This window comes from Perognathus longimembris, chromosome 1, assembly GCF_023159225.1.
Source record: "Perognathus longimembris pacificus isolate PPM17 chromosome 1, ASM2315922v1, whole genome shotgun sequence".
NCBI classification, from domain to species: Eukaryota; Metazoa; Chordata; class Mammalia; order Rodentia; family Heteromyidae; genus Perognathus; species Perognathus longimembris.
The window spans coordinates 10,952,085-10,974,896 of NC_063161.1; the positions used below are offsets into that span (position 1 = coordinate 10,952,085).

A 22,812-nucleotide genomic window follows, 5' to 3' on the forward strand; every position below is an offset into this window, starting at 1 on the left:
ACACACACTCACACAGTTACTTGCCAGGTGCCAGTGGCTCAAACTGCTACTCAGGAGGCTGAGCTCCAGAGGATTACTGTTCAAAGCCAGCCCAGACAGTAAAGTCCAGAGACTCTGATTACCAAAACAACTAGCAAAAAGCTAGGTTGGGAGCATGGCTTTAAGTAGTTAGACCACCAGGCTAGCAAATGCTAGGTCCTAAGATCAAGCCCCACTGCCAGCAAAGAAAAGGGTGAGATCTTTTGAAAATGAGCGTGGACATTCTGAGATATGTAAAGGCCCACAGCCAGACCTACTGGGAACGATTATTTTGAAACTTTTTCCCTGGGTGAATGGGTGTGTGGATTCTGAGACGTAATCCGGTTCAGAATCGGACACGGCAAGGATGCCCCCGATGGTGGAGATGGGCATCCTGCATCCTCTCTGCAGGCACAGACCTGTGTGAGGTCGCCATCCTGTGATGTCAGCACTGGCGTGTGAGTTCAGGTATGTCTGCCTGCTCCAGAGACTCCCTTCCCTTCCCCAGTGGTCTGGACGCTCCATTCATTACCACATAGGATGGATGGATGATGGATGACATTGTCGTGCCCTTCTACACGTGGCGGGCTGCAATGCATCAGAAGTGAAGAGCATTTGTCATCTTTTCTTGACCCATTTTTTGGAGGAATGAGATGGTGTCTTAAACCATCTCCAAAGGAGCAGGGATCATGAACAATCTGAAATACTCCAATCCGTTGCCGTCACTATTTTCTGATGCGCAAATGATCTCATCGCTGTCTGTTTCAAGTTCGTTCATGATCTTCACATGCCGCCTTCCCTCTTTCTACCAAGACAAAAAATCGCACACATAATTCCTGCCTCATCCTGTGTTCTGCCATCCCCAACCCCCAAGGAGCCTGCTTCCCTTCAGAGTCATTGTAATTTCTGATGGACAGCAATTATTGCTTTTGCTTTTTTTTTTTGGAGGGGAGTGCTAGTCCTGGGACTTGTACTCAGGGTCTGGACACTGTCCCTGAGCTTTTTTGGCTCAAGGTTATCACTCTACCACTTGAGCCACAACTTGAAATAGTAAATTGGAGATAAGAGTCTCACAGACTTTTCTACCTGGGCTGGCTTCAAATTATGATCTTCAGATCTGTTTTCTGCATAGTTAGGATTATGGGCGTGTGCTACCAGCGCCCAGCAGGTTTTCTGTTTTGTTTTTTACCCAGTGTTTCTGGATCTTTTTGGTGAATGTGCACAGAATATGTAAATATTGTAGGAGAAGCTGAACCATAAGTTCTTACTAACATTTTGAATTCAAACTTTAGATAATAGAAATTTAACTTAATTTCCTTAATTTTCCAATTGTATCTCCTTTTCTCTTACATTTACTCTTGAGTTGGGCACTGCTGGCTTATACCTGTAATCCTAGGTACTCAAGAGGCTGAGATCTGAGGATCGTGACTGAGAGACAGCCTGGACAGGAAAGACCATGAGACTCATCTCCAACTAACAACCAGAAAACTAGAAGTAGCACCATGGCTCAAAGTGGTAATGCTAGCCTTGAGCAAAACAGCTCAGGGACAGTGCCCAGACCACAAGTTCAAGCCCCACCAAGACAAAAAAATTTTGGTTCCTAGAGGTGGAAGTATGGCTTAATGGTGGGATACTTAGCGATTTTATACAAAGCCCTGGATTCAGTACTTAGTGACACACCAAAAAAAGAGGTAAGGGGGAACAAACAGAGAGAAATATATATATATATATATATATATATATATATATATATATATATATTCCCCTGGGACTTGTACATATATGTATGTATATATGTATACATATATGTATACACAATGTGTGTATACATATATATCTATATGTATATATGTATGTATATCTATATATTTATATAGATATACATACGTATATATGTACACATCCCAGGACTTTAAAGACTTCTGAATATATATATATATATGTTTCTGTGTGTGTATTTATTCAGAAGTCTTTAAAAATCAATTGAGAGAAGAGGAAAGATGGGTAGGGAGAGGAATAGTGAGAAGGATGAGAGGAGAGGAGACAGGAAGGAGGCAGAGAGTGGGCCTGAGGCTATGGCTTCGTAGTGACTTCCTGGTGGTCACTCCTAGCTGCTCAGGACAGCACGTGGGTCATCTCTACTCACAGCTCATTTAGGACTTCCTGTGTTCTGTTTTTGTCTTCATGAACTCTTGGAGACTTCCATCAAGTAAATAAAGCTAGTGCCAAAGCACCCTGCTTGGACCAGAGACCAATTCGCTGACCTCTTTCCCCACCTTCCATCCCTGGCTAGAGTCCCATGGTTTCTTCCCACCGGACCGCAGCCCACCTGCCCTGCCTCCGGAATCCCAGGCTCCCTCAGGTTTACACGGACTCCTAACACAAGTCATAACCCTCTGACAGAGCAACATCCAGCCCAGGCATGGCCTGGAGAATTCACTCTGTCAAAGAAAAGCTTTCTTGAAGGGAAGTAAGCCCCACCCCTTCTGGAAGGTCATGCCTCTCTCCTCTGCTGATACCCTATTGGTTGTAATGTGGTCACATGGCCAGCATGCCAGCCAGTGGGGGAGAGCAGCCCACCCAGCTGGCCACACCCCCAGGCCTCTACCGTGGCTGACTTGAGATCACTATCATAGAGCCTCGGCCTTCTCTCCCCCTCCCCCATGTCCCCTCCTGATCCCAGGTGGTGACCTTGTGTTCCTGGCCACAGCCCAGGGCTGAGTTTCTCTCCCAGGCCTCTAAACCAGCAAAGCTAGTCTGTCTATTGAATGCACACACATGAACACATAAACACTGTATGTACACACTAGTGCCGCCTACAACACCCAGCATACACAGAAAACCACACCACGTCGCTAACACAAAGAGAACACGTCACAACCAACCATGCAGCATATATCACACACATGCAGACATAGCACGCGCACCACACTCCACACACACGAACATCTCCCACAAGCCCTACACACACACTACTTGCATGCACACTCTGCACGCACACACACCATGCAAGCACCACACGCTTTCTCCTTTCTAACAGGACTCTTTGTAACCTCCCACCACACGCTTCCATTCATTTCTCTGCACGGCTGTTCGGCTCTCTGCACAACTGTTGAATGATCTTTCAAAACCACACATCACACCAATCACTGGTGGCTCACGCCTGTAATCCTAGCTATTCAGGAGGCTGAGGTCAGAGAATCACCATTGGAAGCCAGCCCAGGCAAGAAAAGTCCACAAGACTCTTTATCTCCAATTAACCACCGAAAAACCAGAAGTGGAGTTATGGCTCCAGTGGTAGAATGCTAGCCTTGAATGAAAAAAGGTCAAGTGAGAATGCAAGGCCCTGAGTTCAAGCCCTAAGATCAGCACCAAAAATTTAAAAAATAATAATAATAAAGCCACTTTCTCCTTTAAATTCCTTTCCCCCTTCCTAGCAGCTTCCTGAAGCCTTGAGGATTACATTGGAGCTTCTGATTAGAGCTATCTACACCCCACTCACTCCATCTAGCACTCTCCATCTTCCTGCCCGCCCTGCGGCTGCATCTAGACTGAACATGGGGCCCCTCCCCAACACCCTGCAGTCTCTGTCTCTCTGATCCTAAGAGACCATCTTCCCAAGTCCTTCCACATTCACCTCCTCTCCAGAGGGCTCCTGGCTCCCCAGTGGAGCTGCCCACCAAGATGGTTTGGGCTCGGTCTGCATCCACCCCACTGCTAGGCAGGAGATCTCTACATGGAGCCCGGGGCAGCGGGAGCCCCATGGAGTCTAAATGGGTGACTGGCACTCACGGCCTTCTTCCTCCCACACAGATCAAAGTTGAAAACCAGCATGACTACCAGGACATCACCAGTGTGGTGGCCATGGCCAAAACCTACGCCACCACGGAGGCCTTCATCGACTCCAAGTATGACATCCGCATCCAGAAAATCGGAAGCAATTACAAGGCATACATGTGAGTCCAAGGGGCAGGACGTAGGGTGCTGAGGAAGATGGATGAGTGGGTAGAGGGCTCGTCCTACACTGCCTCCCCCACACAGAGCAGTCGCCCACCCCGCAACATCATGCCTCTCCCCCCTGCCCTCTCCTACCCTTCAGTGCAGCTGGGGCTCGTGGGTTGGCACAGCTGATCCCAGGGTGGATCTCTCTACCCAAGCAAGGACCACACCCCAGAGAAAGAAAGAGGTTTGGCCTATTTACAGGAGTCCTGTTGAAAGTCAAGACTGAAGGAAATTGGGACGGGGGGGGTGGCTGGGAATATGGCCTAGTGGCAAAGAGTGCTTGCCTCGTTTACATGAAACCCTGGGTTTGATTCCCCAGCACCACATATTTAGCAAACGGCCAGAAGTGGCACTGTGGCTCAAGTGACGCTGTGGCTCAAGTGACAGAGTAAGTGACAGCTAGCCTTGGGCAAAAAGAAGCCAGGGACAGTGCTCAGGCCCTGAGTCCAAGGCCCAGGACTGGCAAAAAAAAAAAAAAAAAAGTTTGGGGGTGAGTCAAGGAGGTGTTTGAATGGCTTGCTGAGCATTTGGGATGTTTTTTTCCCCAATGTGGCCCAATCTATATGGCTGAAGAGACAACTCCAGGTTGTAGACCGCAAAGGAGCATCTCTAGAACCAATAAAACCCTGTCAGGAAGCCAGATCGGGTTTCTCTAGCTGCAAGCAACAGAACCCACATCTGACTAACAGGATTTGGGTTTTAGTGTTTTCTTGTGTGTGCCACCATAGCTAGTATGTGTGTTTGTTTTGTCAGAGAATTTATTAGAAAATTATAGGTCATCTGAACATTTTAAAAACACCAAATTACCTATTTCCGACACACTAAGATCCAAAATAGCTTCAGGAATCTGGAGTGGCCACAAACAATCGTCATCATTGCACACACACACACACACACACACACACACACTCACACTGGGCAAGGAACCCCCCTCAGTGTTTATCTCCCTGTTGTGATTCCATGGAGAGAGTGGTCACTGACCAACAAGTAAAGAGACAAAACCAGTTTGGAAGGCATGCACTGTGGGCAGGTCATTCACGGGGGAAAGGCTGGTACTGCATCTAAAGGAAAAGGAATGAATGCCAGCAGATAAAAACAGCTTACCTGTACCCCAAGGTACTTTAGCAAAAGGATGATGCCCAACAAGGCTCAAAGGATAAGCTTCAGCAGGATTCCAAGCTAGGCAAGAGGACTGGGACTTAAGAGAAGTCTATTCCGTTCTCCAGCCTCTCTGTCTCTCACTTTGAAACATGGTTGTTTGTTCCTTTTGTGTCAATGAGATCCCAGAGATCAAAATGTTGTCTGGGCTGGGGATATAGCCTAGTGGCAAGAGTGCCTGCCTCGGATACACGAGGCCCTAGGTTCGATTCCCCAGCACCACATATACAGAAAACAGCCAGAAGCGGCGCTGTGGCTCAAGTGGCAGAGTGCTAGCCTTGAGCGGGAAGAAGCCAGGGACAGTGCTCAGGCCCTGAGTCCAAGGCCCAGGACTGGCCAAAAAAAAAAAAAAAAAAAAATGTTGTCTGGTTGATAAGCACAGAGGGAGCACTGGGTCAATATTTGAGGATGTCCATGGGTTGAAAAGTCTGTCTGTCTGTCCATATGCTTTTGTGTAGTGTAACTTGTACCCTAGGTTTGGGTCAGCAAGCCACAGTTCACAGGCCCAACCTAGCTGCTACCTGACACCATACAGGAAATGGTGTTGACCTCAGCCATGCATATCTGCTGCTGTCTGTGTTACCTATGGTTGCTTTTGAACCACCTGCTTAAGGTGGCTTAAGGTAAGCCAGGGCTCAGCAAACCTTTTGTGTAAAGAGCCAGGTGGTAATTTTAGTCCTTTAAGGCTCACTCGATCTCTGTGGCAGCAACTACACTCTTCCTTTGTCTGGGACTCTGGAGGAAACAGAAGTGATTGACCAAGAAGGAAATGGTCCTAGGAAAGAGATGGAACTGGTTCTGAAGAGATAATCCGGCTCCACCTTGCAAGGGAGGCCAGAACAGTCACTGCTCCCCGATGTCCTCAGAGGGATAAGATTGTCTCCTCTGTCCCCTCTGAGTTATAGTCCATTTCAGTGAGGCAACTCAGTGAAACCCTGAGGCTTCCATCATCCGTCCACCATGATATCATTTCCCTCCTCCTTTATTGTTAGAGATCCACTTGACATTGACAACACCTTGTCCCAGTTTCTTAAGGCTGACCTCATTGCTGCATTCATCAGGCTGAGCCTCTCTGGCCTGACAGCTCTACTTTGTCATCTGCTAAGAGTTTCCTGGACCCTGGGCTGGTCCTCATCCAAGGGCAGGGGTGCAAGTCAGACCTCAGAAGAGTCCTTTCTACCCTGAACCACTCTACCACCTCTGGCCCACATCCTGACCCATTGTTAGATTCCCTTAGCAGACACAGATCCTTACCCACGTACGTACACCTACATCCATAGTCACTTCTCCATATTTCACTCCTAGGCATATTAAGTTCAAGAATTGATGGTATCAGGAGGTTTGGGGAAGGGATTCGATTATGGAGGGGAAAGGCTTGAAGGATAGGTTCAGTGCTCTGACAAAGAGGTTCAGGGAGTGGAAGGGGAAACCTTGCCTCTTCTACACAAGGAAGCAGCAAGAAGGCACCATCTGTGAACCAGAAAATGGGCTTTCAGCAGACAGTAAAGCTTTCAAACACCTTGGTCAGGGGTGTCCCAGCCTCCAGAATCGCGAGGAATAAATTCCTATTATTCATAAGCCACCACCCAGCTGATGGTATTTCCCTCTATCAGCTCCAAAAGGCTTTGGCAACTTATAACCTGGGTAGATAAGCTGGTCACCATCTCCATTTCCTCCCTACATGCTGGTGGCTGCATGCCGTGCAAGCTACAGGCAAATCCCCGTCTCTACCTCTACCCCATCTCTACCTGCAATGGGCTCTGCCATTGGAGAGAGTCAGGGTTGAGAAGGTAAAGTTGTATAAGACATGGGTTCATGGCTTCGGCCATTAGGCAAGTATAATAACCATGTCATCACGTTGGCCTTGGTGAAGCTGAAGTGAGCCAGTTTCTTTTTTAATAAAGAAAGCCTTTAGACCCATGTCCTAGATGGAGAGAACATTCTTCGAACATCAGCTTCCACTCTCATTCTGCTCTTGGGAGAAACGCAATCTGGCTTGTATTCCTGCCACGATGGCCTTTGGAATGCCTTCTTTCCTTATCCAGCCTCTTCCTGAAAATAACAGGAGCTTCCACTGTGCTAAGAGATTTATGGGAATATTTCCTTTCGTTCTCACAGTCCCCTGCAAGGTCACCCCAGCCACCAGTTATTCCCATGTTACCAGCAAGGAAAAACAGGTGTGGAGATGTTGCCCATGGCTATATTGCTAGGAAAAAGCTGGGACCCAGCTACCTAAGGCAGAGGTGACTGAGGTCAGTACCCCCCTTCTCTCACCACCATCCAGATCTTGCTCATCCTCCAATGGCCGCCTTCTGGGGTTCCATTTACTGATTCTGCTCTTCAGAGCTTGTATGCCTCACTGCTAACGACGGCTCCTGCCCTCTGGTTGGAAGCAAGCACGTGCGTCTCTGTACGCTCAGACTCTCCCTAGGCTAGACACGGGGTGGCCTGTTGAGCATCTGAATTAACTCCCATTGAGCTGAGCCAAACCCACTGAACTGACATAAGCTCATCCAGGGTGCGGTGCCTCTGAGGAATTATGGCTCCTGGTGGCCACCGTTGTTCTCAGCTCTTATATGCTTGGTTTTCTTTCTTAGAAAGACATGTACTTGTGTTTACACACACACACACACACACACACACACACACACACACACACACACACACAGAGATATTCAAATCAGAGTCCCTAACAGCCCAAGCAAAGAGGGAAAGCCGGTCTGTCCGTCGGGAGCACCTAACGCCCTCTGTGCTGTCTGTTCTGATGCAGGAGAACCTCCATCTCTGGAAACTGGAAAGCCAACACAGGCTCGGCCATGCTGGAGCAGGTAGCCATGACAGAGAGGTAAGAAACGAAGAACCTGCAGGGAGCAGCACCTGTGGGAGTGAGAGCTAGGAGAGGGGCCAGACGAAGCTCTGGGAAGAACCCACCCCCACCCCGACCCCACCCTCCCTCCAGCATTCCCTACCACAGGCACTTCGCAGGATTTGCTCCACCTGACTGTCCACAACAACTTATGAGGCCCATATTGAAGTGGAGACGCTTTTCTTTTTAGCCAGTCCTGGGCCTTGAACTCAGGGCCTGAGCACTGTCCCTGAGCTTCTTTTTTGCTCAAGGCTAGCACTCTACCACTTGAGCCACAGCGCCACTTCTGGCTTTTTCTGTTTAGGTGGTCCTGAGGAATCGAACCCAGGGCTTAATGCATGCCAGGCAAGCACTCTACCACTAAGCCACATTCCCGGCCCCAAAGTGGCTGCTCTTTACAGATGGGAGAATCAAGAGGCTGTGACCTGCCCAGTAGCTCAGAACTGATTAGTGACAGCTGAGAGCAGAATGCTCCAGGGGTCTTTGCAGCCCTGTCCCACCACCCCAGGAGCTGTCAGGAAGCCCTCCCCAGGCTCTCCTAGGCGCTGAGGACTGTGAGAAAGCACCATGACTGCAGAGCCAGGGGAGACAGCCCCTTCCCCCTGCCCCATCTCCATGCAAGCAAGGGCAGGCTGACCTCCCACGAGGCAAGTGCTTCTGGGGCTTGCTTGCCCTGGCAGAAGGCCCTGCAGGTCTTTCTTGCTTTAAGCACTGCCAAGGGGCATCCTAGCTGATTAAGAGCCAACCCACACATGGTTTCCCCCCGAAGGCCCAGTGAGGAACTTCAGCTGGCAAGTAAGCACTGGCAGTGGGCAGACTATGCAGTGAAAAGGCTCTGTTCTAGCCAAGGGTCAGTGACTCACACCTATAAGCCTAGCTACTCAGAAAGCTGAGATCTGAGGATCAAGGTTGGAAGCCAACCCAAGCAGCAGGAAAGTGTGAGTTCTTGTCTGCAGTCAAATCACAAGAGAGAGAGAAGAAGAAAAAGAAAACCAAACAACCAGAAGGAGAGATGTGCCTCAAGTGGTAGAGTACCAGCCTTGAGAAAAAATAAACAAAAACAAAAAACCTAAGGGACAGTGTACAAACTAAAACAATGCCCAGGCCCTAAGTTCAAGCCCTAGTATTGGGGTGCATACACACATAGACACACAAAAAGGCAAACATTTACTCTGTGCTTATTGCATGCCATGTTGTACTGAGCAAGAAGGAGGCCATGGTAACAAGACCTCGTCCTAGTAAGGCACCAATGGCTCACACTTATAATCCTAGCTACTTCGGGGGCTGTGATCTAAGGATTGTGGTTCTAGGCCAGCCCAAGCAGGAAAGCTCACAATTAACCACCAAAAAGCCAGAAGTGGAGGTATGACTCAAGTAATTGTGTGCTAGCCTTGAGCAACAGGAATAACACCCAGGCCCTAAGTTCAAGCCCCAGGACCCTCACAAAACACACACATACACACGTGTGTATGTGTGTGTGTGTGCTGTGATGAATATAGTTGTGCTGGTAGTAGTGTGGTCTTGCTTATAATCCTTTGGCTAAATGCCCAAAAGCGGGGTTGCTGGGTCATAGGGGAGCTCTATGTTTAGCCTTTTGAGGAACCTCCACACTGCTTTCCAGAGTGGTTGAACAAGTTTACACTCCCACCCACCGTGTAGTTGGGTTCCCTTTTAGCCACATCCTCTCCAGCATCTGTTGTTATTAGTTTTCTTTTTTTTTTTTTTTTGCCAGTCCTGGGCCTTGGACTCAGGGCCTGAGCACTGTCCCTGGCTTCTTCCCGCTCAAGGCTAGCACTCTGCCACTTGAGCCACAGCGCCGCTTCTGGCCGTTTTCTGTATATGTGGTGCTGGGGAATCGAACCTAGGGCCTCGTGTATCCGAGGCAGGCACTCTTGCCACTAGGCTATATCCCCAGCCCCTAGTTTTCTTGATAATGGACATTCTTACTGGGGTGAGGTGGAATCTCAGTGTTGTTTTGATTTGCATTTCTTTTATGGCCAGTGATGTAGAGCACTTCTTCATGTGCCTCTTGGCCATTCTCATTTCCTCTTCAGAGAAGTCTCTTTTTAAGTCCTTAGCCAATTTATTAAGGGGGCAGTTGTTTCTTTGAGTATTTGTTTTGGGGAAATTTAATTTTTTGAGTTCTACTTGTATTTTAGATATTAGTCCCTTGTCTGTCATATGGCCAGTGAAGATCTTCTCCCAATCTCAGGGATTTCTATTTATCTTGCAAGTTATGTCCTTTGCTGTGTAAAAGCTCTGCAGTTTGATGCAATCTATCTGTCTAATCTTTCCTTGATTTGTTGTGTTTCTGGGCCTTTACTAAAAAAGTTTCTACCTGTGCCATTGAACCCAAATGTTTCTCCTATTCTTTCATGCAATGTTTTCAGGGTATCTGCTTTTACCACAAGGTCTTTAATCCATTTGGAATTGATTTCTGGTGCAGGGTGATATATAAAGATCTAGCTTTTGTTTGTTACAGGTGTTTAACCCATTTTGCCAGCACCATTTGTTGAAGAAGCTGCCTTTCATCCATCCTATTTTTTTTTTTTGGCCAGTCCTGGGCCTTGGACTCAGGGCCTGAGCACTGTCCCTGGCTTCTTCCCGCTCAAGGCTAGCACTCTGCCACTTGAGCCACAGCGCCGCTTCTGGCCGTTTTCTGTATATGTGGTGCTGGGGAATCGAACCTAGGGCCTCGTGTATCCGAGGCAGGCACTCTTTCCACTAGGCTATATCCCCAGCCCCCCATCCTATTTTTTTAGCTCCTTTATCAAAAATTAAGTGGCCATAGGTCTGTGGATTCATTTCTGGATCTTCAATTCTATTCCATTGGTCCTTAGGCCTATTCTTGTGCCAATAGCAAGCTGTTTTTATTACTATAGCTTTGTAATATAGTTTGAAGTTTGGTATTGATATTCCTCTAGTACTGTTCTTCCTGCTTAGGATTGTTTTTGCTATTTGGGGTCTTTTATTGTTCCATATCAATTTTTGGATTGCTTCCTCTATTTCATTTAAGAATAGTGTTGGGATATTGATGGGTATTGCATTGAATTTGTAGATAGGCTTTGACAGTATTGCCATTCTCACAATGTTAATCCTCCCAATCCAGGAGCATGGGAGGTTTTTCCATTTCCTTAGTTCTGCTTTAATTTCCTTTGTCAGATTTTCAAAGTTTTCATCCTAGAGGTCTTTCACATCTTTGGTTAAGGTTATTCCTAAGGCTTGGGGTTTTTGTTGTTTGTTTGTTTTGAGGCTATTACAAAAGGAGTTGATTTCCTGATTTCAGTCTCACTCATCTCATTGTTGGCGTACAGAAAAGCCATTGATTTTTGAGGATTTATTTTATTTTTTTTAAGTTTTTATTATAAAACTGATGTACAGAGAGGTTACACTTTCATACGTTAGGCATTGGATACTTTTCTTGTACTGTTTGTTATTGAGGATTTATTTTATATCCTGCTACTTTGCCAAAGTTTTGGATCAGCTCATGTAACTTGGGAGTAGAGTCTATGGGGTTCTTTAAATACAGGATCATGTTATCTGCAAAGAAAGCCTAACTTCATCTTTCCCTATTGGGATCCTCATTATTTTTGCCTCTTGCCTTATTGCTCTGGCTAGGAATTCTAGTGCTATGTTGAAGAGGCTGGAAAGAGCAGACATCCTTGCCTTGCTCCTGATTTTAAAGGAAATGGCTTTAACTCTTTGCCATTAAGCTGTAGGTTTGTCATACACTGCCTTTATTATATTCAGGAATGTTCCCTGGATTCCTAGTTTCTCCAAAGCTTTCATCATAAATGGGTGTTGAATTTTGTCAAATGCTTTTTCTGCATCTATAGAAATAATCATGTGATTCTTGTCCTTGCTCCTGTTGATGTGGTGTATTATGTTCGTTGGCTTGCATATATTAAATAAGCTTTGCATCCCTGAAATGAATCTGGTTTGATCATAGTGTATAACTTTTTTTTAATGATTTGTTGAAGTCAATTGGCCAGAATTTTATTGAGAAGTTTTGCATCAATATTCAGCAAATGGGCCTATGGTTCTTTCTTTGAGTCCCTATCTGGTTTAGGGATAGGGGTTATGCTGGCTTCATAGAATGTGTTTGGTAGCAAACTTTCACTTTCAATTTTGTTGAAGAGTTTGAGAAGTATTGGTGTGAGTTCTGCTTTGAAGGCTTTATAGAATTCTTCTGTGAATCCATCTGGACCTGGGCTTTTTTTGGATGCGAGATCTCTTATTGCTGTTTTCTATTTCATTACCTGATATGGGTCTGTTTAGTTGGTTTAAATCTTCTTGGTTAAGTTTGGGCATATCAATATTTGCTAGAAATTCATCCATATCTTCCAGATTCTCAAATTTGTTAGCATATAGGCTTGCAAAATCATCCCTTATAATATTATGAATCTTGATTGTTTCTGTGGTGATGTTTCCAGTATCATCTCTGATTTTGTTTATTTGGGTGTGTTCTTTTCATTTTTTTTTTTGGTAAAATTTGCTAAGGGTCTGTCTATTTTGTTCATTTTTTTTGAAGAACCAACTCTTCATTTTGATTCTTTCTATTTTTTTGGACTCTAATTCATTTAATTTTAATTATTTGCTTCCATCTCCTGGCTTGTTGCTCTTCTTCAAGGAGCTTCAGGTGCATCATTAAATTGTTGGGTTGATAGATCTCCAATTTGTTGATGGAGGTGCTTAGAGCTATAAATTTTCACTGCCTTTGCCGTGTCCCAAAGGAGCTGGTATTTTGTGTGCTTGTTTTGGTCAAATACCATAAACATTTGAATTTCTGTTCTGATTTCTCCAATGAGCCACTGTGGGTTGAGCAATGTGTTCTTCAGTCTCCATGAGTTGCCGGATTTTCTATGGTGGCTTTTAGTGTTGAGCTCTAATTTTATTCCATTGTGGTCTGAGAGAATGCAGAGAGTGATTTCAATAGTTCTGAATTTGTACAGATTTTCTTTGTGCCCTAAGATGACACATACCCATTTTTTTAAATCTTATCCTTACCTCCATGTATTCCTTGAAGAACCCTGGACCAGAACACAGGTCAACTTGTTCTTTGAGAGATGTATTGGCTCCTGTTGCTAAAATCTTGAGTTCCAGCCTCCACGAGGCCTGAGAACTTTTCCCCACCCATCCTCCTCCACTGAGCTCTTTTCTATGTGGTTTCTTAGGGATGTGCTTTCTTTGTGGGGGGAGGGGACATGGTGCCTCCGAGCCCAGAGCCTTCTGCCTAGTGTGGCAGAAGGAAAACATCTCATTTCCAAACATTTCATTCAAAGCCTAGACCTGAGCCTTTTTCACTGGTTGGCCAGTCTTGGGTCACATGACCATCTCTGAACCAATCACTATGGCCAAGGCAGGTATAATTCTGTGATTGGACAGGATTATATGTGTTAGACAGGGACCCATGTCTGTGGTTAACAATTGAGTGAAATTTAGGGGGTGACCATTTCTTCTTGTGTTTGGTTCTCCTGGTGATTCTAATAGGTAACTTGATCTGGCCATGCCACTTTACAAACAAGTAAACAGGCTACAAGAGGGGGAGCTTCACACAAAATTACTGAGGAATTTGTAACAGGATTGTGGGTATCTAGTGCCCGGTGTTGAGTAGGAACAGACCATCCATAATGAGAGGAAAGGTGGCTAACTCGGGACCTAAAACCCGATGGGGTCTTTTGAAAACCACAGTCCATTATGCATCTCTGAATATCAATTATTCCCCTGTGAAATGGGTTCGGCCACTCAATTGATGCAATTGAAGCTAAGAGAATGAGGAATCATCCCTGTGGGCACAAGATGGGGTGTGGTGGGAACATGTAGGCATGAGTCTTCATCCTGATTTTCACTCCCAGCATGTTCCTGGCTGCCACTAAAGAAAGATCCCAGGGCTGGGAATATGACCTAGTAGTAGAGTGCTTGCCTCGTATATATGAAGCCCTGGGTTCGATTCCTCAGCACCACATATATGGAAAAGGCCAGAAGTGGTGCTGTAGCTCAAGTGGCAGAGTGCTAGCTTTGAGCAAAAAGAAGACAGGGACAGATCTCAGACCCTTGAGTTCAAGCCCTAGGACTGGCAAAAAAAAAAAAAAAAAAAAGATCCCAGGAGAACTACTTTGGGTCCATGACCCAGGCAAGCCCGTCTCCCTCTCTGGGCCTCAGTGGATGCTGATGAGCAAATGAGAAAACACTAAGAACACTACAGTCCATGACTCCTCCTTATTCCAGGCCCTGTGGTTCAGAGACATAAATGGTTCTTAGAGCAGGCAACCCCCCATGTGACCCTGAAGAGCAGGGAGAGAGAGTCCCCTTTGACTCCCAAATCTAGCCCACAGGGGAAGCCAAGAGCAAGCCCTGAAGATTTCTCCAGAGACAGCAGTCCCCTTGTTGCGGGGTCAAAGGGCAGCATAGAGTTCTGTCCCCAGCAAAGCAAACTGGCCCTGCAGCCATCAAGTGGCTGGAAGGGAAACAAAAGCAATGGGTCCAGAGGGCCAGGCCCCTGGGGTGAGGCGGGAGCAGCCCACCAGGCTCCCTGCCTGCCCGCCACCCCCAGCTCTGGGAGAATCCACCCTTTGTCCCTGCAGGCTCTTGTCTGGCTGGTCCCAGATGGCCGATGGCGTTCCCAAGGGAAAAGGGCTGCGGGGAGTGCTGGGTGTCTGGGGTGGCTCTAGATGCTAGGGACAGGGCCGGCTCTCTGCTACAGAGTTGGCAAAGGTCCTGGGGTGGGTGGGGTGAGTAGGGATGGTCTCTTATATACCTGGACACTCTGGTTTCTTCTCTCCTTCACCTTTCCTTTCTTCCTGCTTCCCCTCCCCTCTCTTCCCCTCCTTTCCCCTCCTTTCCCTTTCTTTCTCTTTCTCTTTCTCTCTCTCTCTTTCTTTCTCTCTCCCTCCCTCCCCCCCCTCCTCCTCTTCTGCTCTCGCTGCCTGTCTCTCTCTCTCTCTCTCTCTCTCTCTCTCTCTCTCTCTCTCTCTCTCTCTCTCCATCTCTCGAGGTGTCTGCTCTGTTTCCTCTTTAGTGCTCACTGTCTGTCCTTCTGTCCCTACAGGTACAGGCTCTGGGTGGACAGCTGCTCAGAAATGTTCGGTGGCCTGGACATCTGTGCTGTCAAAGCCGTCCACAGCAAGGACGGTCGAGATTACATCATTGAGGTGAGGGTTGAAAGGGGTTGCCCCCCTTCCCCAGCCCAGCTCTGAGGGGAGGCCCAGGCAGTGGGAATCCACACCAGGCCCTGGCCCAGTCAACCATATCCTGAAACTTGGCCTGACACACGCAGCCCAGGCCTTAGGGAGCGTCGCCCAATGCTGTCACCTTACCCCACCTCGGGCACCGTGGCAAGCCCCATGCTTCGCCATTCTGAACACAGTCCCTGGGTGTGAATTTAACCCCTCTCCCCAGCTATCTGACCAAGAGACAGCAAGAGTCCATCCCACAGGGCTTCACTATTGTCCTCAGTATCCCAGCAGGGAAAGTGAACCCACTTCCGGTCACCACACAGAGATTCCACCATTTGTTCGTGGGCTTCGGAGTTCCTGTGGGCTGGGCGCAGGACGGACGAGGAGATTACAGATTGGCAGGAGGAAGGCTGGCAAGGAAGGGCAGGGGGCTGCATGACCGCAAGGGAAGATGAGGGGAATATCACAGAGAGAGGCTGGCGGTGGGTGGGGGGGCTGTAGCCCCAAGTCCCTCGAGACCATCCTGTAACCCAGGTCTCTTCTGATCCTACTGTGTCCCCTCTCCTCCCAAGATGCTCCATCTCGCCCCTCTGGCCTCCGAGTCCCTCCTGTCCCCAGCTTCCCAGGCTGCCCTGCTGCCCCTCCCCGCCCAGCCCTCCCTCCGCAGGCCACAGGGGAGGGACAGGCTGACACCAGTCCAGGACACGTGAGGGGCAGCCCTGTGGCTGGCCCTCCCTGGGCGTGGGTGGCTAATGGGAAGCACATGGCCGGGATGACCACAGGAGCCAGCCGGTCCTCCCGTCCCGCGGGCCTCCCCCCTCCTCAGGGAGCCGAGGCACAGCTGTGCCAGGTAGCTCCATGGAGGGGGGAGGGCATGGGCAGGCCCCAAAGGAGGGCAGAGGGTGCCTGGGTGGATAGAGCGGGCTCCCACAGGATCGGTGGAGGTCCAGGTCTCCTCACCTGCCCCTGTACCTGAAGTCACACCCTTCCCCCACACACACACCCCTCAGCCCCTACTCAGGAGACATGTAGAAACACCGAGAACAGAACTGCCAACCTGATAAGCCATTCCTAGAAGAGCCAGGCACCTAGGTTCCCTGGGGGCTGGGACAAGGCCCCTCTGCCTGAGCCACCCCAATTTCTGCTGCCCACTGGGCCTCCCGTGTGGCCTCTCCTCTCCAGGGTGGACGATAGGACCCTGGCTTCGCCTCTCAAGCGTTCATCGCTTCACTGTATTGAGCCAGCACACCGGGTACCCAACCCCAAGTTGGAAACCCAGGACACAGCAGGGGGCAGGAGGGCAGGGACAGCTCCCCAGAGCCTCGGTTCCCTCCTGGAGGACAGCAACCCCCTCATCAGTCAGCCTGGGCCCTTCCCGGTGCCTGGGACCTGCATCTCTCGAGTTCCCTGTACTTTCTGTCTTTGACAGGAAAACAACAACAAGAACAAAAAACCCTGTGCCATGATTCCAGTTCATAACATCATTTTGCTTTCTAGTATTATTATTGCTGTATTTTAATTCGCTGTGCATGTTAGTTGATGAGTACGATGTGCCTTGATCAGCATCTCTCCTTCTATCCCTCTCCCCGACCCTTCCCAGCCCCTACCCTGTTTTCTGAATTCCATTGGATACACATTGAATATTATAGCTGCATTTCCCATTTTTAATGCAAAAAATAATAATTAAAAAAGTAAACATGGACTTCAAAAAAAAAAACCCACAAGGAACAACTCCTTAACTATTCCCCGAAGAGAAAGAAAAAGATGGTTTTTCATACTTTTTTCTCCCCTCTCAGAAGCACTACGGAGTTATTTCTCTTCTAGTTTGATTTCAGGGTGGGGCTGGTGGAGAGGGGTAGTGTGTTCCTAGGAATATAAATGGTATTTCTCCCAATAAGGAAAAACAGAAGGGGAGGGGCAAGAGAGAGCCAAAAATACTGGGCTTTTTGAGCCACCTCCGTGGTGAGAACAAGGGCGTGTGTGTGTGTGTGTGTGTGTGTGTGTGTGTGTGTGTGTGTGTGTGTGTGTGAAATGCTTATTACTGAAGATCTCCACACCAGTGACAGCCTCCAGGGAAATGCCCTTGAACTTGTCCTCTGGCGTGTCCAGATGACGCTGCTTACTGGAGGGGAAAAAATGTTTCCCTGGGGAGACTCGAATGCCCACTTCCTCTGGGTGCATTGACAGTGGGGATTCCAGAATTCTCCATCTCTGGTTCCTTGCTATGGTAGGGTACGTGAGGAAGAAGCCAGAGCCCGAATGGGTGGGTGGAGGAGGGCAGGGCAGGCAGGAAGGCAGGAGATTGGCTTTCGGTGGTTAAGTCACCAAGATGATTTTGACCAGGAAGCCCCTGTGCCAGGCGCTGGTATCCTGGCTGTCAGGTCTACATGTGACCCAAGGAGCCACTGTTTTGAGAGCTGTTTCCAGAACCTGCTAGAATCTGTATTCACATCCTTAAGTAGCTTGCTTTCCAACTTCCCAGGAGCTATGGGTGCCCAAGGAAAAGTCCCTGCCGGTGCTGTTGGAGCAGCTGCTCCAACCTCTTAGTTTCTAATTGAGGGGGGTAAAAACTAACAGTCATAAAGGAAAAGTGACTTGGCAAAGGTCACAGAAGAGCCTGGGTCCCAACCCCTTGGTGCTGCTTCCAATCTCTTACCAGAAAGAGCTGCCCAGTGCTTGGTAAGGATTTCCCCAGTGACATGGCCCTGGTCGTGTCTTTGGCCATGTTTCCTCCTCATGACAACACCTACCTCGAGGAGCTATGCTGAGACCATACCCAGAGCTTGGAATGGTACCTAGCAGGCAGTATGTGATCAATAAAACAGCACTTCCCAGTTTCCTGGAGGAAAGGCTGGCTAGGGGGTTCCCTGACAGATAAGCAGTTTGCCAGGTATGGTACAGACAGAGGGAATAACAAAGCATACAGGCCCGGAGGAGAAAGAGCCTGGTGGGGAAGAAGAGAAGGCAAAGGCGGCGGGGTTGATGGGGCAGGTGAATTCAGGTGGCTAGATTTCCCTGGTGGAGCAGAGGGAGCAAACACGGCCACGTCTCAGGTCTGCCAAGGTGGACACTCCTCCAGTGCCAACGGTCCAGGAAATTACCTGGCTTGCTGATTTATGTGGCCTGGGGAGAGTCCCTTCTATCACCAGCTACGAAGAAGGCAGAACGGGAAACCTGGCCCTTTCCGGGTTCCCTCCTGTGAGAGCAAGCACTTTGCTTCCTGTGAGAACAGCCCGGCTTCCTGAGGAATGAGCTTCCTTCCAGGCCTGGGTTCTGCCAGGGTCCCCGGGACAGCCCTTCCCCTTCCGTCTTCTCTCTCAACCCCCCCCCCCCCGGTCACTTCCAGCCCCTGTCATTTTTTTTTTTAATTTTATGTTATTTTTGCCCTGACCAAGCCTCCACCTTTACTGCTTCCGGCTTCATGGAAAACCTTGACCTTGGGCCAAAGGAAGGAGAGAGAGGGAGCTGGGTGGGAAAGGAGTGGGTGGAGACTGGCTCCCCAAAGAAAAGTACAGGAAAGGTCAGCAAATGCTCCCCACCCCCTACACCAGGCCTGGGTCACGTTGCTGTCAGCCCACGTCTGTAGGCCGCACTGAACCCAATCCAGGCAGTTGGTGTCAACAGAGCTGTAGGGAACTGGCCGTCTCTGGCCGCCCAGTGCCAGCCAGAGGGGCTGAGCTGAGGGGTTTGTGTGGAGGACATCGCCATCTAGTGGTCACTTCTGTCCAGAGCCAGCACACCAAAGGGCCTGGGGTGTTTCCAACCCCTTGTTTCCTCTCACACAGGTGATGGACAGCTCGATGCCTCTGATTGGAGAGCACGTGGAAGAGGACAAACAGCTGATGGCTGACCTTGTCATCTCCAAAATGAGCCAACTCCTGATGCCAGGGTGCACAGTGCCCTCCCCCCTGAGGCCCTGGGTAAGAGTCTCTGGAGCTAAGCCCTAAGAAATGCCGACTGGGCTGTCCTGCATGGGAACCACAGGGTCCTGCAGAGTCCCCAGAAAAGGAACCCCTGTGGGGAGAAGGGGGAGGGATATTGGGCATGGCCTTGGGGTGGGGGTGGGGGCGTTGATTTAGGCCTTTCCTGGCTCTTCCTCCCTCCTCCATCCGGAGGGGAAACTCCTATCCCACTGGCCTTTGGAAATCTAGCAGTTGTCATGTGTGTACCTTCCAGCCTGGGCCTGAGCAGGTACTTGTGCATGTGTTACATGTATATATGAGCGCGCACACACACACACACACACACACACACACTACCCCCATGATCACCAGCTCACTTACCAAAGAATTCACAAGCTCCCAGCTTCCTGGGAAAGCAAGTCTCAAAACCCGCCCCTCACCCTACCCCCGTTTTCCTCACAGAAGCTCGTCTCTGTTCCTAGGTGTCTGAATAACAGTTAGATTTGAGGGGGTTGCAGTAGGGGAAGGTGGGCAGGGCAACCACAGAAATGATTTGTCTTTAGTGGGGTCATAGCTACATGGAGGCAAACTTGCATGGGAAGCCACCATGCACACTTATGAACCAGGCACCATCTGTAGGTTTTGCTTCTGTGATGTAGATATTTACAAAACCTGGCTCCCAAGCTGGGCACTGGTGGCTCACACCTGTGATCCTAGCAACTAAGGAGGCTGAGATCTGAGGTTCCTGGTTCAAAGCCAGCCCCAGGCAGGAGATTCTTATCTCCAATTAACCACCGGAAAACCAGAAGTAGCACTGTGGCTCAACGTGGTAGAGAGCTAGCCTTGAGCACAAAAGCTTAGGGATAGCGCCCAAGTCCTGAGTTCAAATCCCATGACCAACCCCCCCCCAAAAAAAAAAATCCCTGGCATCCTCTCTCTCTGTCTCCTATTCCAGGCTCCACAGACAAAACCTGCAAAATCCCCTGGGCAAAGCCAGCTAGGACCTCAGCTGGGACAGCCCCAGCCCCGCCCACCTCCACAAGGTAAGAGCCGCACCAGCCCTGGAGGAACCCCTTAGGGTTGAGATGCCCCGAGGGCCCACGTGTAACTTCTGGGACTGACGTGCACTGAAGGGCCCCCATGTGAGCCAGGCACTGTGCTGGTGACATCCCTGCCCATAGTTCATCCTCTCACCTGGAGAGCCACTCCACCTTGGCGCACCCTTCTTCCTGGACGTTGGCCCATTGCCCAGGGAGACACAGAAGATGGCAGGTTTACAAGTCTGGCTTTTCAGATCTTTCTAGAAAGGGTTTATTTCTAGCCTCTACTGGTGCCTGATTATAGGGTGTGTGTGTGTGTGTGTGTGTGTGTGTGTGTGTGTGTGTGTGTGTGTGTTCATGAGAAAGAGGTAGAAATGGTAGTAGAGGTGTGGTGTTAGTGTTTCAATCATGACCTGGCCTTTAGCTCTGCTTACTAAAGCGACAGATGCATTACTTCTTGGGAAAAATGGGTCTTGGGGACCAGATGGCTTCCTCTTCTACAGGTCTAGGTAAAATGCCCCTCTCTCCTTCCCTTCCTCCTTCCTTCTCCCTGCCTTCCTGCCTTCATTCTTTCCATCCCTCCTTCCTTCTTTCCCCATTATAGATATGTTAATAAATAGATATCTACATATGTATTAACTATTCAATATTTTATAATAGTATACTTTTTCGGGGCTAGGGATATGGCCTAGTGGCAAGAGTGCTTGCCTCGTATACTTGAAGCCCTGGGTTCGATTCCCCAGCACCACATATACAGAAAATGGCCAGAAGTGGCACTGTGGCTCAAGTGGCAGAGTGCTAGCCTTGAGCAAAAAAGAAGCCAGGGACAGTGCTCAGGCCCTGAGTCCAAGGCCCAGGACTGGCAAAAAAAAAAAAAATAGTATACTTTTTTGCAAACTTGAGGTGGTTTTCTTCCAGTAAGCTCCATTACATTCAATCCTGCAGTAAATATGATCACATTTGTCAAAATCCTGGGCTAGAGGACCTTTCGCCTCTGTGGTCAAATAGTCTTCTCCGAATAAAATCACTTGCTCACAATTGCACTCATTCCAGAGGCCAGAGTCAGCTGTCCCCGGGCTGCCCCCGCCCTTTGTTTGAAAGTCTTGCTCATGTCTTTTTCTTTATCCCTGCAGTTTTTCTCCGACTCTCCACACTGACAAATCCCCATCATCTAAATATTCAGATCCCCTTGCAAGAAAACATAATGACACTTCATGAACACCATATGCAATTGCCATTCACCAGGCTTTCCCATCGACCTCTCTTGTCTAGGCTTCTCTTCCTGCAGAAGCAGAGAGCAGGAAAAAGAAGAGCGTGTAACTGTATAGAGTATGTGTAGTCAGCTTTCCACAGCTGTCAAGACATTGTAAGAAATTCAAACAGGAAAGTTGTAGTGTGGCTCATGGTTTCATTAGTACACAGTCACTTGGCCCATTGCTTTGGGCCTGTGGTAACAACACATTCATGGTGGGAGCATGAGGTGGAAGAAAACTATTACCCCATGCAGAGACTGGCAGAGAGAGAGCAGGAGAGAGAGATCATAGACAGAGAACAGATGAGAGAATATCTAAGAAAATGTGAACAAGGGGCTGGGAATATGGCCTAGTGGCAAGAGCGCTTGCCTCCTACACATGAAGTTCTCGTTTCGATTCCCCAGCACCACATATATGGAAAACGGCCAGAAGGGGCGCTGTGGCTCAGGTGGCAGAGTGCTAGCCTTGAGCGGGAAGAAGCTAGGGATGGTGCTCAGGCCCTGAGTCCAAGGCCCAGGACTGGCCAAAAAAAAAAAATAAATGAATAAAAATGTGAACAAGAACATGAGAGAGAGAGAGAGAGAGAATGAATGTGGGGGTTGGTCCCAAGGTCCCCATATCCCCTTGAAGGGAAGTCCCCAATGACCTAACTTCCTTCCACCAGGCCCCACCCCCTAGAGGCTCCACCCCCTCCCATGGTGTCATGGGACCACATCTTTAATCCATGGGCCCTAGGGCAGCTTCTAAGATCCTAACCACCCTGTAGTGAGTACAAATGAACATTAGTATTCTTCTGACATACACATAGGTGAGTGATTTGAACCCAGTTCCATGTCTCACTACCTTGCCGACCTTAGGCAAGTTACATCACCTCTCTGGGCCTCTGTTTCCTCAGAGATAAGGGTGGAACAAGGAGTAACCACGTTGAATGCTGGGATGCTCTCGGAGTGCAAGGAGGTGGGGGGAATCAGCAAGCGGTGTGACACAGGGACAGTACTGAGAAGTTCTGAGTTCTTATGTTAGTAATTTATGAAATAATAATGTGTATCTTTCTAACCATTTTAATAGCCAATCGAATAGTCCTGTTATGGGGATTGTTCATTCCAGTTATCAATCATCTTTGGAACTAGAAGCTTCTTCACCCCTGCCTGGCAGTTATCCTACAGTTATAAATGGCCCAAAAGTGCTTTATTCATCCCCCTACCAGGCTCCTGGCTTGCCCTGCCCCCTCCCCTCACTCTCTTCCCAGGACTGACTTTAAAACACGTTAGATCAGAGGCCCTTTAAAACAGAGAGCCACTGTATTCGAGTTTCCTCTCTGGCACACAGTAAAACCGTGCTTGATAAAGAGATATTATTTTAAGGAGCATGTGGCTAAACACACATGGAGTGAACTGA

General features: G+C 48.6%; 1 protein-coding gene across 1 annotated transcript in view; it reads left to right on the forward strand.

The window, feature by feature from the left end:
* Positions 1-22,812, forward strand: part of Syn3 (synapsin III) — a 370,475-nt gene that overhangs the window by 342,304 nt on the left and 5,359 nt on the right. The window contains exons 8-12 of the mRNA XM_048356384.1: positions 3,832-3,974; positions 7,949-8,023; positions 15,093-15,195; positions 19,005-19,139; positions 20,077-20,164. Coding sequence (XP_048212341.1) covers positions 3,832-3,974; positions 7,949-8,023; positions 15,093-15,195; positions 19,005-19,139; positions 20,077-20,164 — 544 coding nt within the window. The remainder of the gene's footprint in view (positions 1-3,831; positions 3,975-7,948; positions 8,024-15,092; positions 15,196-19,004; positions 19,140-20,076; positions 20,165-22,812) is intronic.